The sequence below is a fragment of the Phoca vitulina genome, unplaced genomic scaffold (assembly GCF_004348235.1).
Source record: "Phoca vitulina isolate PV1807 unplaced genomic scaffold, GSC_HSeal_1.0 scaffold82, whole genome shotgun sequence".
Classification (NCBI taxonomy): Eukaryota; Metazoa; Chordata; class Mammalia; order Carnivora; family Phocidae; genus Phoca; species Phoca vitulina.
In genome coordinates this window covers 4582011-4598320 of record NW_022589785.1, presented here as the reverse complement: position 1 = coordinate 4598320, position 16310 = coordinate 4582011, and the positions used below count along the sequence as shown (strand labels likewise).

Genomic DNA, 16310 nt, shown 5'->3' with positions numbered 1-16310 from the left:
CCTCCGTGCTCAGCCACCAGAGGGTGGTGTCGGGCCAAGTGCGCCTTTTTCCCTGTGGTGGAAGCCCGAACAGGACTCCTCAGCGTCCAGCTCTCAGCCTCGTGAAGGGTGGTTTTGCAGGCGGGTTGGGGGGAAGTTCACTGGGCGCAGGCTGTTTGTGGGCCCATCCGGAGCAGCAGAAAGAGGTGGTCCCACCTGGGTTCAGATCCTGGTTCTGCCCCTTACTGGTTTTCTCTCTAAATCCCTGTGGACTCCATCCTCCATCCCATGTCTGCCACCCTAGTCAGGGCCTCAGTCATATCTTGCTTGGATTATTAGAAAAGAGTCCATGAGTCAGTCTCTGTGTGCCCGTTCTTCCCGCCTCCCAGGAGACTCCACAGGGCAGCCAGAAAAAGCCTTTCTGAAATGAAAATCTGATCATCACTTCCTGTGTGAGCCCTTCACTGGCACCTCATTTCCTCCCGGGAAAGTTCGGTTTTCATTGGTTGCTTATAAGGCCCTCTGTGACCTGCCTATGACACCCCCATTGTGGCTTCACCCAACGACCTGAACTCACCAATTCCTCAGACTCCTTCCTGCCTCCCTGCTTTTATTCATGCTGTGCCCTCAGTCTAGGACGCCCTTCCCAGTCTTGTTCTGTGCACCCTCAAGGCTCCCAGAGCCCTCTTTCCCTAGTCAACCTCCCCCTCCCCCGTACTAGCAGATTTAGAGTCTTGTCTCCATGCCCTTGGGACAACAGGGCCAGTGCTAATCATGCAGGAGAGTCGTCGTCTGTCTCCTCTTCCCCACCAGCCTCCCCAGATGTTCAAGAAAGCCTTGCAAAAATAATAGATACCATTTACTGAGCACCTATATAGGCCTGCTGCTCTTGTGCTATCTTGTTTGATCTTCATGGCAACCTTGTCAAATAAATACAGTCATCCTGGTTATATAGGGGAGGAAAGTAAGGCTCGGAGACGCACTCATTTGCTCAGTGATGTCGCCAAGACTGGAAATCAGGATGTCTGACTCCGGATCAACATGTCTCCCTCACCCATCCACCCCCAGAGGTTAGGTCATACCAGGAGCACTGCCAAAAGCAGAGCCCAACAGCATGACTCAGCATAGGGAGAGACCCAAGTAGAGGGTCAGAGAGTCATAGAACAGTGGAGAAGGAACCAGAAAGGATGGGCTCACCAAACTGTGCCCCGTCCTGGAGTTGATGGTAGGCCTGACAATAACTATAAAATCCAACACTAAAAATAATAAAATAATAATAATAATAATAATAATAAAAGCCAACACTATCCAACACTGGCTGGCTCAGTTGGAGGAGCATGCAACTCTTGATCTCGGGGTCATGAGTTCAAGCCCCACACTGGGTGTAGAGATTACTAAAAAAAAGTAAATAAACTTAAAAAAAAAAAAAGCCAACACAGTTGGTCACTTACCGCGTGCCGGGCGGTGGGTGGTTACTGGCTTTTAACCATCTCAGTAGCCTTATAAGAAGAGGATGTTATTAGCCCCAGTTTACAGGTGAAAAAACTGAGACTCAAAATCACACAGAACATTAGAGGTTAAGCCAGGATTCAAACCCAGGCCCCCAGGCCTAGGCTTCAGCTCCACACATTTCTGAACTATTTGGGGATTATGCTCAGCGTTGGGAGAGGAATTACACCTTCTTGGGTGGTTTGTTTGTGGTCACCCCCAGACTCAGCCTCCCTCACAGTAGTCTTGGGCACTCCAGGTTTCCCAAGGATGGCAATAAAAGCAGAGACCAGTCTGGTATGAAGAACTTAGAACACTCAATGCCCTTAGGGAGCCCCAGGTATTGTGAGAGGGATATGCCAGCACTTGTCCCAGAAAGTATATAAGCTCCCCACTTTGCAGCCTCCTTCACTCTCCTCCCCCACGTTCCTATCACCATAGCATCCCTTTCCTATGATAAGCAGCAAATGAGAGAAGGAAGGGAAGAGCCTATGAACTTGACCAGCAGCTTTGTCACCAACTCAAAGTTCTTTGGGGTCTCCTCCAGCAAGGGTTTTGACTTCTCAGTGGCTCTTGGTACTCCGTGGCCCAGCAGCAGAGGCAACAGTACCTTCAACATCATCATCATCATTATCATACTTCATTTTGTTTTTTGATCCCAAAGGGAAATTAAAGAATGAGGAATATACACCAGAAAAAAATTGGAGTTACCAATTTCAGCCAGGTTGCAGGATACAAGAGTAATATACAAAAATCAGTTGCATTTCTATACATTAATAAGGAACATTCAAAACATGAAATTAAGAAAATAATTTCATTTACATCAGCATCCAAAAGTAAAATACTCCAGGTATAACCCTAACTAAAGAAGTGCAAGATTGGTACACTGAAAACCAGAATACCAACAGTATTATTGAAGGAAATTAAAGACTACCTGTGAAAAGACACCTATGTTTATGTTTCAGAAGACTCAGTAATGTTAAGATGGCAACATTCCCTAAAGCGATCCACAGATTCAGTGCAATCCCTACCAAAATCCCAACTGCCTATTTTTGCAAAAATGCACAAGCTGATCCCAGAGTTCACATGGAAATGCAAGGGACTCAGAATAGCCCAAACAATCTTGGAAAAGTAGAATGAAGTTAGGGAGCACTTGCATTTCCTGGTTTCTTTTCTTTTTTTTTAAAGATTTTTGTTTATTTATTTGACAGAGAGAGACACAGCGAGAGAGGGAACAGAAGCAGGGGGAGTGGGAGAGGGAGAAGCAGGCTTCCTGTGGAGCAGGGAACCCGATGAGGGGCTCAATCCCAGGACCCTGGGATCATGACCTGAGCCGAAGGCAGCCGCTTAACGACTCAGCCAGCCAGGCGCCCCGCATTTCCTGGTTTCAAAATTTAATATAAAGCTGCAGTAAGCAAAACAATGTGGTACTGACATAATGACAGACATACAGATCAAGGGCAAAGAATCGAGAGTCCAAAAATCCACTCATCTACAGTCAAGTGACTTTCGACACGTGTGCGAAGACTGTTCAATGGGAAAAGAAAAATCTCTTCAACAAATACTGCTCGACTACAACATGGATGAACTTTAAAAACATTATGCTAAGTGAAAGAAGCCAGTCACTAAAGACTATATGAGTCTCTTCATATGAAATATCCAGAACAGGGAAATCTATAGAGATAGAAAGTAGATTTGTAGTTGCCAGAGGCTGCAATGGGGGAGCAGGAAATGGGGAATGGCTGCTAATGGGTACAAGGGTTGGTTTTCGGGGGGGTGATGAAGATATCCTATAAGTAGATAGTGGTGATAGCACAACTTTGTGAATATACTAAAAAAATCACTGAATTGTACTTTAAGGATGGTGAATTTATGGTATGTGAATTATAACACTTAAAATTTTTTTAATTTAAGAAGGAGACAATACTACCTAAGAGTAAAGATGGAAAGTAGATTGTCTCAGGATGCTACCCAGAGCATCGTTACAACTCTGGTGGGGCACCCCCAAATCCCCTTCCATCTCCTATTTTCAAGCCATCCCCACCTCACCTTATAGCTCTCTGAACTCTCCCCACTCCCCTCTTCCCAGCAACACTCACCCCGCTCACCCTGTAGAAAGGCTTCTCCTGGGCCCCCTCTGTACTGGCCCAACTGGTTCTGGCATGACTCATCTAAGGGAGGGTGGATAGAAATATGACCACTCTGGGGCCCGAGGGGCCTGAGAGGCAGCCTTTTCATATTTCCTAGTAACCACCTAGAAGGAGGGGTTTCAGGGTGTGGTGTGGGTGGCCCTGTCTGCCCCCCTGCCATTGTTTGCTTCTGTAGTGTTGCCATGGTCCCCTGAGAGTTTGGCAAACTAGGAGCTAAACACAATCTGGGGATTTACTCGAAGAAGACATGCAGTGTGGGTGTGGCTTGGAGGTTCTCCTTTGTTTCAAAGGAGGGAAATTAATTTTGCTGGCCTCAAGACACTCCACACTCCCTGGGGTGTGGACCGAGGCTTCCTAACACACGATGATGATTTAGACCATTTATTGAGCACTTACTATGTTCCAGGCACAATGTTAAACCCTCCAAGGGAAGACAGTCCTGGGCTGTGGTTCTGGTGCAGGTTCCAGAGTCAGACAGGCTTGGGCTCAAATCTTGGCTCCCCATTTCCTGGCTGCGTGGCCTCAGAAAATTTTCTTACTCTCTCTGATCTTCCATTTCTTTGTAAAATGGGGATACCCCTACCTGTTTCCAAATGGTCCGATAATGATGTAATGCTCTCAGCACAGAAGAAATGCCCCACTAATGGGAGACTGTGAGCTCCATGCAAACAGAGACCTAATCTATCTGGTTTATTGCAGTATCCCCAACATTCCCCTCCACATGCTCTTCACTTTCCCACCTCCATGCCTTTGCCCATGCACTTTCCCTCCACCTGGGATGCCCTTTCCTCTACTCCAGTCTCCATCCTTCTTTTCTTGAAAATCTGGCTCAAATGCTACCTGCATCCCATTGAGGTGACTTCTGTGCCTGGGTCCTCTCTCTGATTAGGATGGAAGCTCCTGGAGCTGAGACTGTGGGATAACCTAATAGTGCAGAGTGCTTAATTGCATGGGCTTAACTCTGGCTAAGTTTACTTAACTTCTCTATACCTCAGTTTGCTTGCCTATAAAATGGGCTTAACCATGGTACCCACCCCTAGGGGTGTTCTGAGGTTTAAATGAGGCAATGTACTTAGGATGGGGTTTGGCGTGGAATAAGCCTTCAATAAGTATAATAAACCTGCACTGTCCAATATGGTAGCCGCAACCCACATGGGGTGATTTAAAGTAAAATTAATCAAAATTGAATTTAATTCCATTCACACTTGAATTCCTCAGTCTCATTAACCATTTTCCTGTGTGACTAGTGGCTACCAAATATGTTCATTAGGACAACCCAGATACAAAACATTTCTATCTTTGCAGAAAGTTCTATTGGGTGGCGTTATAAGTGATGATGCTGTGTGCACAATGGGCGCTCCTCCTGGCTCTCCCTGCCCAGCCTCTGATGTCCCTAGAAATAACTGGGGCGCCTCACATGAAAGGGATGAGGGAAAGAAAGGAGACTGGTGGGAAATAAGCAGGATTAGGGGCTAATGAGAGGGCAGTGGAGGAACCCAATCTCTACCTGCTCCCAGCCTGGCAGGAAGTAGGTGTTGACAGCAGCCAGGGACTTTGCAGAAAGAGGCTGGAATATGAAGTGGGGCGGGGTTGAGGTGTGGAGTTACCTAACTGCTCCCGGCAGGTGCCTCAGACAGAGGGAGATGGCTAAAGATGCACCCCCTTCTCCTTGTGAGTCAGATTCTATCAGGGACCCAGAGCAAAGAAGGTATCTAGCACTAACCAGCGTCAGCTAGCCTCAAGAAGTCCCAAGCTAGCCCAGGGATGGGGACGCAGGATGCCCACAGACAGGGAATCAGGGAGAGCCCTGGGCAGAGTGGCTTGAGCTGGCCCAGGGGTTGTTTCAGCCCACATGGACCCCCTCAAGTCCTGAAGATATGGCCACATGGATGTGCTGTGCTCTCAAGCAGATGTGCTCCTGGTTTTTTTATAAACAGTCATTGACAACGTGGCCTCTGCTCTCTTGGAGCTACTGACAGCTGGACAAGAATAATCCCTTAGATGTGATGACCCTTGACAGTCTATATGTCTCCTTAGATCTTCCCTCCAACTGCGTAAGGACAGGGCAAGCACTGATAGCCCCATTCCATAAATGAGGCAAGTGACACTCAGAGATGTCCTCTTGAAAGGGAGGTCTCATAGGGGAATGGGGAACCTGGCCAGGCCTCACAAGCAGGTCTGATGGTGGACCATCAGGCAGCATGACAGAAATCAAAGGACAGGGAAGTCTTCTGGACTTCCTTCATCACCTTGCATACTTGCTGGACACCCCTCACTGATCAGGTGTTTAAAATCCCAAGAAACACCCTCACTGCCCCAAGACCATCAGTCTGCCCCACCTCTCCCTTAGGGCCCCTGGGGAATGTGGGATCCCAGACAAAGACCCTCATGTCCTCATGCTCTCAGCGATGGGAAGGCAGGCAACAGTGTGGGGCGTGCTCAGTCCTTCCCCATGTTGAAGGTGCAGGGCCAGCATCGCGTGCTAGGATTTGAAAGACACCAGGAAAAGTAGTGTCAGCCCTGTGGAAAAAACAAACGTTCAGCAAGGACACATTTGAGTTCCATTTCTCTGCCCCAGACCGTCTCTTCTCGAATATGGACGCTTCGTGCAAAAGGATGTGAGTTTCCCACCCCAACAAACTGAATGAACCGCTTACCAGACTGACCAAGTCCCTGACTCTTACCAGTCAGAGCTGGGTATCGGCGGTGACCTTTGCACAACCCTCGGTGTGGGGTCTCTTCATTAAGGAGATGGGGAGATTGATGATGGGAGAGAAAGGGTGCCTGCAGGGGGCAGTCCTCATTCCTCCTGAAATCCCCCCCTTCTCTGTAGGCCTAGGAGCACGGGTGGGGCTTTTACAGGCATTCAGCCTGGGCTCCCATGCCCTCTGGCATGCCCTCCTGTGCCCGCCTGCCCCCCAGACCTGTCCCAGATCCAAGCATGGGACCTCACTTAATCCCAATTATGTAACGTGCGATCCAACAGTTGGCCAAGAAGGAGGTGCCTGGAGCCTCACCCAGGAGTGGGGGCAAAAGGCCGCAGCTGGGTAGGGCCACAGATCAGGCTTGGTTCCTGCCGGCGGTGGCCCCCACTCTTCCAGACACCATGAGTGGCCGAGTTGGAGACCTGAGCCCCAAGCAGGCGGAGACCCTGGCCAAGGTGAGAGCCTCTTTCCCTGGAGCCCCAGCAGAAAAGGGCTGAGGAGAGGGGGGCGGTGGTGGCTGGAACCCTGCCCCACTCTGTTTGCTCGGTGTGTTTTTGACATTTTCTCTTTACTGTCACCTTACCCAGGGTTATGTTCTGCAGTAGCCGGAGGTACCAGCTCTGTCCAGGGTAGGGACCGAGGGAAAAGTACCACTTCCAGGCAGTAACAGTGTGTGTGCCAGATCAAACTTGACTTCTCGTGTGGGAGCCAGAACCAGAGAGCTTTACCCACAGCTGCCCCCTCCCCATCCCTCCCAGGCCCCTTAGGTGGGGAACTGAAGGATGCTAGTGGTGTGCCCTCTGACTCTGTTCCCTCTCCTTCCCCGGGACCTGAAAGATGACCTGTCTGTAAGAGTGAGAGAGAGAGAGCCGGGTGTGATGTCATCCCCACAACCAATGGGGAAGAGAACATGTAATCACTAGTCATGCTTTTGTAGAAAATGGGATGAAAAAAGGAGGAAGCCTCGGTGGGCTAACACACGGACAGAACTATGAATACACTCATACTCCAATCCACTTACCCACCCACCCACTCATTTATCCTTTCTTTCATCCATCCTCCCACCCCACCCACCCATCCATCTATCCCTCCTTCTGTCTATTCACCTACCAATCACTCTTTCCTCTACTCACCCATCTCTCCCTCCTTCCATCCACTGATTTTTCCTTCCTTTTTTTTCCATCCGCCCACCCACTCATCCAACCACCCATTCATCCATCCATTCTTCTTTCTATCCATTTACTCAAGATCTATCCTTCCATCCATTCATCTACCCATCTATCCATATACCCATCTCTCATCCTATCCATCTGTCCACCCATCCTTCCATCATCATGGGCCAGACTGCATGTGGAAGGGAAGGGATGAAGACAACAATTATTGAGTTTGGGGGCCAACATTCAGTGCAAAAGCCACTTTAACCAGCATCTCCTTTCCCAGTTCCGAGAAAATGTGCAGGACGTGTTGCCCACCCTACCCAATCCTGATGACTATTTCCTTCTGCGCTGGCTCCGAGGTGAGGGAAGAGGTGGGGGAGATCAGGGTGAGGGGCAGCGAGAGGGGCCTGGTCCCAACTGCTTCAGAAGAACTCACGGCTCTCAGGATCCAATCACACCATCCTGCTTCACATGTTCAGATCCAGGAGAGGGGAGGGTGCAGGGAAGGAAGGTCCTACCCAGGCCCCCAGTGCCATGCATAGCTCCTCACACCCCAGGACCAGGACAAAGTGACTACAAGGCAGCCTCTCTCCTGCCTCACACCTTCCTTCCATCTTCACACAGCTCGGAATTTCGACCTGCAGAAATCAGAGGCCATGCTCCGCAAGGTGAGACCTGTCCACTCCTGGAGATTTGGGAAGGGTTTTGTGGGGGGCAGTCCACACCTCGAGCCCCCATATCCATCCCCTTCTTGGACGTGCTGGGAGCCCAACGGGGCCTTACCTCTCCTCTCCCTTTCAGTACATGGAGTTCCGGAAGTCCATGGACATTGACCACATCCTTGATTGGCAGCCCCCAGAGGTGAGCCAACACCTCCCCAACACCCCAGTCTTTTACAGACATAACATTAAAGCAGCCTCTAGGTCACTGGAGAGCATGAGTGAAGGGCAGCATGCCCGAGAGGCCGGTGGAACTGCCCACAGGCATGCAGGCACCTCTCCTCTAATAATTATGGATATTTTCTGGGTGCTTATGAGGTCCTGGCCTGAGATGAAACTTTACCTGCATGAACTCATTTAGTCATCACAACTCAGCGAGGTGGGTACAATTGTCCCCATTTTACAGATGAGAACACTGAGGTCCAGCAAAGGTTAAGCACGCTACCCAAAGCCCCACAGCCCCAACGTGGAACTGGGATTTGAATTCATGAAACTGGCCCTTCACCACCACCATTAGCTTGTGCCTCTGGGCCCTCACCCTTAGGGTCTTGCTTAAAGCATCCCGTCTGTGTGGGAAAGAAATTTAGCCCACCAAGTTGTCGGAGAGAACAGTCCCACCACTGGCACCTTGATAAAGCAATGGGCAAAGTTTCATTTGTAGAGCGTGAGCTCTGGCTCAAGCACTGTGCTTGGCCAACGTGATATTGGGGACTTTCCCTAAGGGAGGGGTTATCCAAACCTTCTTAGAGAAGAGGAAGTGGAATGGGACTCAGGTAGGTTTCACTTGTTCAAGGATGCACAGCAAGGAATCAGCAGTGTCTCTATTTGAACCAAGTATGTTGGCCTTCAATATCCATGTTTTCCATCACTAAGCCCAACTTCTCTCAATGCAAATGGACGTGGGAGATGCTGGGGGACAGAATTAAGAAGCCCAGAGGCCTTCAGCCAGGCCCAGCTGAGGCCTGGCTCTGCCATGTACTCGCTATAAGCAAGGCCCTTCCCTCAGGGTCCCTTAGTTTTCTCACCTGGACAATAGTGCCACCCTTCAGGGAGAGTGCTTGTACCATGCTGTGTATAGGCTTGGGCCAGCCAGGTCAGCCTAGTCTGGGGGTCTCCGGGGAGGTGCATAATGCCAAGTTCTGTGTATCTTTCCATGCCCAGGTGATCCAGAAGTACATGCCCGGAGGCCTGTGTGGCTATGACCGGGACGGCTGCCCGGTGTGGTACGACATCATTGGGCCACTTGACCCAAAGGGCCTGCTCTTCTCTGTCACCAAGCAGGACCTGCTTAAGACCAAGATGAGGGACTGTGAGCGCATCCTGCATGAGTGTGACTTGCAGACGGAACGGGTAAGGCACAGGCTGAGCGAGGCGGGCAGCTGGGTGCAGGTGAGGATGCCAGGGGACATAGTCCCAAGAACACACTGTGCTCTCTGCTATCACAGTCAGAGGACTCTGGGGTTAAACCATCTCAGCAGCTTGGCTGCTTCCTAGCTGTGTGGTGTCGGAGGGTCATGTCACCTCCCTAAGCCTATTCCTCACCCACAAAACAAGAATAAAAATAAATAATGTTGCAAAGATTAAATGAGATAATGCAAATGCATGGCCCAGCACACAGCCTCATGCATATTTCTCAACAGTACAAGTTACTGTTATTCCGAGTCTTTGCCCCTGCTGTTCCTTCTGTTTGGATAACTTTACCCCCCAGCACATGGCTACCTCCCACACTTCTCTTGGCTCTTTCCCTTTTATCATTCAAGTCCCAAACTTAGATGTCACCTCCTCTGAGGTCCCTGTCTGGGTTAACGTGTGTCCTCAAAGCTCCTAAGCTGTTTATTTGCAGCACTTACCTCAGGACTTATAGTGACCTGGTTGCTTGTCAGTCTCTCCAAGTAGACTGTGAGCCCTTTGAGGACAGGAGTATTATATGTTATATTCTCCATATCTGGCACAAAATAGGTGCTTAATAAATATCAATTGGACAGAGGGATGGATGGATGATTGAATTGTAGTATGAATGGATGGATGGGTAAATTGATGGATGGGTGGGTCAATTAATGGATGGATGGACAAACGGATGGATGGATGATAAATGGATAATGGATGATGGATGGATGGATAGATGGATGGATGGGTAGGTGGATGTGGGTAAATGCATTCAGTTTTGTCCGCTTGTTCCTCTGAGGACAGAGTAGGGGACTGGGAGAATCGCTGAGGGGTCATATGCTAGGGTCACCATGTCCCAAGTTCTGAGCCTGCATCCTGAACCTTGGGACTGGTCTTTGTTTTCATCCTTGCAGCTGGGGAAGAAGATTGAGACCATTGTGATGATATTTGACTGTGAGGGCCTAGGACTGAAACACTTCTGGAAACCTCTGGTGGAAGTGTACCAAGAGGTGAGGAGAAGGCCCCCTGGGTGACCCCTGCTTCCTTAATGATGAGCTTGGTCTGCTGTGACCTTGTGGCTCACTCAGAGCCAGGATTTGGTAAAAGGTGGTAGACTTCCCAGGCTCTGGCACTGCAACTCAGGACCCAAAAGGCCTTAATGTGTTTCCCAAAAGACAGGCCTCAGATTCAACACTGTACTGAGACCATAGCGGCCACCTTCTGCCAAACCTTCCCAGCTCTGTCCTCCCTAGCTCTGTGACTCCAGCAAGTCATTTCATGCCTCCATGCTTCAGTTTCCTCATCTACAAAATGTGAATACCGATAGTCTGCATTTCAAAGGGAGGTAGGGATATTCCAGTGGGTTGATATATAAAATGTGTACACAGTGCTTGACAAATTGTGAACATTTAATAAACAATAGTCATTATTATTGTTATACTACTATTACTATAAGATTTATTCTGAAAATGATTATTATTAGAGTGTGGTTGTAATAGTCTGAAGTGAGAAACTCTCCTCCAGAGGCTGGTGGAGGTGATGGAAATAAGGGAAACCCTCCTTAGCCCTTTGAACACTCCAGAGGGGAGATTGCAAAGGTTATGGGGATAGGAGAAGATGAGATGAGATGTGGGCTCTGATGGGGTCTTTCTTGGTTCCACAGTTCTTTGGCCTCCTTGAAGAGAATTACCCAGAGACCCTGAAGTTCATGCTCATTGTGAAAGGTGTGTGGCAAATGACTTCACCTTTTTGTGCCTCTGTTTCCTCATTTCTACCCTGGGAACAATAAAAGTGCCTTCTTCCCTGGGTAGTAGTGAGGCAGGTTGGTTGCTTGGCTGCATGCAAATCACTTAGAGTGCCTGGAACAAAGAAAGTGTTCCATAAATAATAATTTCTATGGTTGGCCTTACTGCAAGAAGAGGCATTCCCAACACTAGCTCTTTCAGGAATCCTGTCTCATTTCTCCCACCCATGTTGATCTCTCCATTCCCAAACTGCCTGTGGCACTGACAGCTGGACAGCCAAGTCTGGCCTTTCCTGTCTGCTGCCTTCTGGAGGTCTCTAGTTGTCCTGTGTGTGTTCATCCTGGTTTTTTCCTGAGTTGTCTGCTCCTTGAAGGCACGGCCTTTGATTTTCCACTTCTGTTGTATCCTTCACAGGCCTGGAACCATGTGGATGCTTAATATGTATTTGTATTGTTGAATGGGTTGATGGACAGAAGGATGGATGGACGTTTGATGGTTGGCTGGTTAATTGGTTGGTTGGTTGATTATTTGGTTAGTTGGTTGTTAGTTTACTGGCCAGTTGGTTGGCTGTCTAGATGAATGACTGGTGGCTGGTTGGATAGTTAGTTGGTCAATTAAGTGACTGGTTGATTGGTTGGTTTGTTGGATAGTTGTTGAGCTTGGTTGACCAATTGAGTGACCAGCTGGCATTTTGTTTGGGTGGGTAGGTGAGTAGCAAGTTGGCAGATTGGTTAGTCAGCTGGCTGATTTGTCATTTGGATGGATCTTGGATGGTTGGCTGGCTGCAGAAGGCAATTGGCTGTGTGGTTAGCTTGTTGCTTAATAGGCTGATGGGTTTTCTGGTTGGCTGATTTGTTAGTTGGTTGTATGACTATTTGGTAGATTGGCTGACTGGTTGGTAGTCTGATTGGTGGGCTGATTAGAAGGTAAATTGATTGGCCATTTTGTTGGTTGGCTGATAGATTGGATGATTGACTGGGTAGCTGGTTAGTTAACTGCTTGTTGGTTATTTGACCAGTTGTGGGCATGGTTGGGCAGTTGCAGGGCATTTTCCAATTCATGACTCCTCCATATTGTTGGCTATGACTATGATGGAGAGAGTGTCCCAGTGGAATAATTTTCTTCTCCATTATCTTTGTTTGTATCTCTCCAGCCACCAAACTGTTCCCTGTAGGCTACAACCTCATGAAGCCCTTCCTGAGTGAAGACACTCGCAGAAAAATTATAGTATTGGGAAGTAAGTAATTCTAGCTCTATCCCCTGAGCTCTGTGCCACCTAGAGTCAGAAATTCCTCCTCAAAAGTGAAGTGAAATGTGTTTTACACTATAGAGTCTTTCTAGGTATCTCTGCCTCATTCCATGTCATTGGTGACAGAGGCCTCACACCTTCCTCCTCATCAGTTTCAGTTTGGTTGATAGTCAACCTCTGGGCTATGGGCCTCATTTTCCTTTCAATACTCATCACCTCAGTGCTTCTAAAGGCAATTTGGGCTGGGGAAGATGAGGAAGAACAGCAGGAAGAGGAGATGTGATTCAGAGAAGGAGGGGTCAACAAGAAGGGACCGGATAAGTAAATAATAATGCATCCATTTGATGAATTATTGGAAAACCATGAAAAATGATTTGATGCCAAGGGAAATGTTATTAAGTTTTTAAAAAGCAGATTATAAAGTGGTGTGGATAGTATCATCTTCCTTGTAAAAACAAAAATATATTGCTAGAAGAAAATGCAACAAAATGTTGATTTGTGGATAGCAAGAAATCAAGTGGTTTTTTAATTTTATTTTTTGTATTTTTTCTGTTTCCTAAAGCTTTTATAATAACATGTATTACTTTTATAAGTAGGAAAAAAATCATTATTTTAAAAAATGATAAGGAAAGAGAAAGAAAGAAGAGAAATCGTTCTTAAACTCAAGCCAATGACCTTGAACTTGGAGACAACTTCTTGCAAGCAGAATGGTCAGATCATCAAATCAGAGGATCTAAGGATCTGGGCGGGTAGAATCTTACAAATCCTGCTTTCTTTCTCTTCCTGATACTTGAGTCTCTGTCTCTGCCCAGTTCCGGAGGGATAGGGAGCTAGGTGGATCACAAGGTAACCCCCCAAGTCCTGGAGCAATGTGGGTAATGCCACACTCCAGGTCCAAGTCCAGGGCTCGTCCTACTTAGTGGCACACAGGGCCCTGTGCATTTGGCCCTGGTGTGCCAGGCATTGTGGTCTCTGCTTTTATCCCACTGGTGGCAAGGAATATCCCATGGCCACAGTAGGGCTGGGGGTGGACAAGGGAGATAGTCTGGATTGGTCATAAGACCCAGAATGCTTAGAGCTTTGCACAGGGCATGAAGAACAGTAATGAGCATTATGGCTTTAGTGATTAAGCAGCACAGAAAGGGAAGGTCCATTCAAAGGCCCAGGACTATCCATCCCCCACCAAGAGGTCTGTCTTGAGTATGCCACTTACATGTTATATGGCCCCCAACAAGGTCCTTGACCTCAAAGCCTTTAAAGTCTCCTTAAGACAATTAGATGATTCTTATCTTCACTACTCAGGATTGGAAGACCCTCAAAAATGTGCAAACCCATCAGCTCAAAGGAAACATTTTTCCATAGCAACACAATGCTGGAAGACACTTTCTGCAGCCCGAGTCCTGGAAGGCTGGGGAATTGGCCCTGGTAGCCTAGTCCCTGTAGGGCTTTCCCCAAGCTCAGGCGCCCCCTGGTGGGAATGGGGGGCTGACAAGTACCCTCCATGCCTGATAACAACCCTTCAACCCCTCTGCCCACAGGCAACTGGAAGGAAGATTTGCTGAAACTCATCAGTCCCGAGGAACTGCCTGCTCAGTTTGGGGGGATTCTGACCGACCCAGATGGGAACCCCAAATGTTTAACTAAGGTACGAAGAGCCCCAGACAGGGGAGGGGAGAGGAGTAGAGCTGAGTTCCTTTCTCACCCACTCACTCATTCCACAAATGTCTATGGAGAGAGACCCCTGTGAGCCAGGTATTGAGCTAGACAGTCCCAGCCCTACTATCACCGGGCTCTCAGCAGCTGTGCAGGCAAACAAGAAATGAGGAAAATGACTCTGAGGGATGAGCTGGAAGGGGAAGTTTCCAGACGAGGCTTTGACCCTGGAGGGTCAAGGAAGGCTTTCTGAGGGTGGTGGGGAGAGGACAGGGTGAGCAGGATACTTCCAGAAGATGGTGAAAGCATCTCAGGCAGGAGAAACAGCATAAAACAGCACAAGCAATGCAATGGTCAAAAGAGGGAAGCAAACCCATTCTGTCCTGTGTCTGCAGATCAACTATGGTGGGGAGATCCCCAAGTCCATGTATGTGCGGGACCAAGTGAAGACTCAGTATGAGCACTCAGTGCAGATCAATCGTGGCTCCTCACACCAGGTGGAATATGAAATTCTGTTCCCAGGCTGTGTCCTCAGGTAAGGGCCAGGACACCAACCCATCTCTGGCTGGTCTTACACCCTCAGGGTCCCATCAGACTGAGCAGCAACTTGTCCCCCTCCCACCGCCCACCCAGGTGGCAGTTCTCCTCTGATGGTGCAGACATTGGCTTTGGGGTTTTCCTGAAGACCAAGATGGGGGAGCGGCAGCGAGCCGGGGAAATGACAGAAGTACTCCCCAGCCAGCGTTACAATGCCCACATGGTGCCTGAGGATGGGAGCCTCACCTGCTCAGAAGCTGGTGTCTGTAAGTCTACCCTGGCTGGGCCCCAGCTCTGGAAGGCTGGAGCCACCTGTCCCATGGTTTAGAGGAGTAAACAGAGAGGCAGTGACTCCTCCCCACCCCAGGAACATACAGCCTAGGTTAGTGCCGTTTATTCACACAGTTGGTCATTCAGGCTACACTCTCAAGCATTTACTACACACCAAGAGCTAACGACACACAGGCCTTGAAGAGGCTGAGAGCACTCAGGCCACAGGACACAGGCAAGGGACAATAAGGCAAGTGTGACATTTCCCAGGAAGAAACTGGGGTTCTGAGAAGTAAATCAGCTTGTCCAGAGCCACACAGCTAAGTGTGATGCCAGGGTCCCACCTCAGCCTCATGGTAGCTGCATAACCCTGGGCAAAGTCTTACCAATCTGGAGCCTTGGTTTGCTCACTTGTGAAGAGAGGTTACAACCTCTGCCTCTTGGGTGGTTGTGAGGAAGTAGAGGGTATGCACTGGCCTCACCCAGCACCTCACTTTATCCAAAGGGGCTGGGAGGACTTTGACATTCCCAACTGTCCCCCAACCCCTATCATGCAAGTGTCCAGGTGTGGAGACAATGGGACGCTGTGGCCATTGTTCTCATTGCCAGTTGGTGCAACTAAAGCCAGGCTGGGCATGCGCCAAGAGGAGGTCAGTGTCTGTTTTCAGACATGGCTCCAGGGTGACAGTTCCCATGGGAAAGGGAACAGGAGTGGTGGGAACTTGGCCCAGCTTAGCAAACATAGCAGGTAAAAACACAGCTTGTCCTCCCTCCTGTGGCCGGGGCAAGGACATGGGGAGTGTGAAGCCAGACCTAACTACCCATCTGTCCATCTGTCCCCCCAGATGTCCTGCGATTTGACAACACCTATAGCTTTGTCCACGCCAAGAAGGTCAGCTTCACTGTGGAGGTGCTGCTCCCAGACGAGGGCATGCAAAAGTATGACAAGGAACTCACCCCTTTATAGGCAGCTCGCTCACTTCTCTGAGACCCCTGACCCTCTCCTTTCTCTATCAATATCCTACCACCCTCTCTTCCCTCAGAAATTGATCATTAATCCTCTTGACTCTGTGAGATTAGTGAGTAGAGAAAGAGCTGCCTTGGGGAAGACTTATGTGCTGTGGTTAGATCAGGAAAGGTATGAGAGGCACAGTTTTGGAGGATGCCAAGATTGCATAAGAGGAAGAAGCAAGGTGAAAGCAAGAGGTGATGTCATTGAAACCCAAGAAACCAGAAAATGAATCCTTAGCTTTTGTCCTCACTTCTCCTAAG

At 48.8% G+C, this 16310-nt stretch overlaps 1 protein-coding gene across 2 annotated transcripts; it reads left to right on the top strand.

Annotated features, from left to right (window-relative positions):
• The first annotated feature begins 6680 nt into the window (after positions 1-6680).
• On the top strand, positions 6681-16310 carry LOC116626013 (SEC14-like protein 3). 2 transcript variants are annotated; one of them, XM_032395049.1, is made up of 12 exons: positions 6681-6777; positions 7763-7838; positions 8104-8147; positions 8281-8340; positions 9360-9548; positions 10499-10594; positions 11248-11308; positions 12483-12566; positions 14117-14223; positions 14627-14766; positions 14865-15034; positions 15884-16310. In XM_032395049.1, the coding sequence occupies exons 1-12, from the start codon at positions 6724-6726 to the stop codon at positions 16003-16005; spliced, it is 1203 nt and encodes a 400-aa protein (XP_032250940.1). In that variant the 5' UTR covers positions 6681-6723; the 3' UTR covers positions 16006-16310. The 2 variants fall into 2 exon arrangements, with proteins under 2 accessions (XP_032250940.1, XP_032250941.1); XM_032395050.1 differs by lacking the exons at positions 8281-8340; positions 9360-9548 and having other exon boundaries at positions 6724-6777.

What these genes read in the sequence shown, in the direction of transcription:
- LOC116626013 (XM_032395049.1), top strand. Translation starts at nt 6,724, where the DNA reads ATGAGTGGCCGAGTTGGAGACCTGAGCCCCAAGCAGGCGGAGACCCTG. An exon ending in CCTTCTGCGCTGGCTCCGAG is followed by an intron (nt 7,839 to 8,103) that starts GTGAGGGAAGAG and finishes ATCTTCACACAG; the next exon opens with CTCGGAATTTCGACCTGCAG. An exon ending in TGGTGGAAGTGTACCAAGAG is followed by an intron (nt 10,595 to 11,247) that starts GTGAGGAGAAGG and finishes TTGGTTCCACAG; the next exon opens with TTCTTTGGCCTCCTTGAAGA.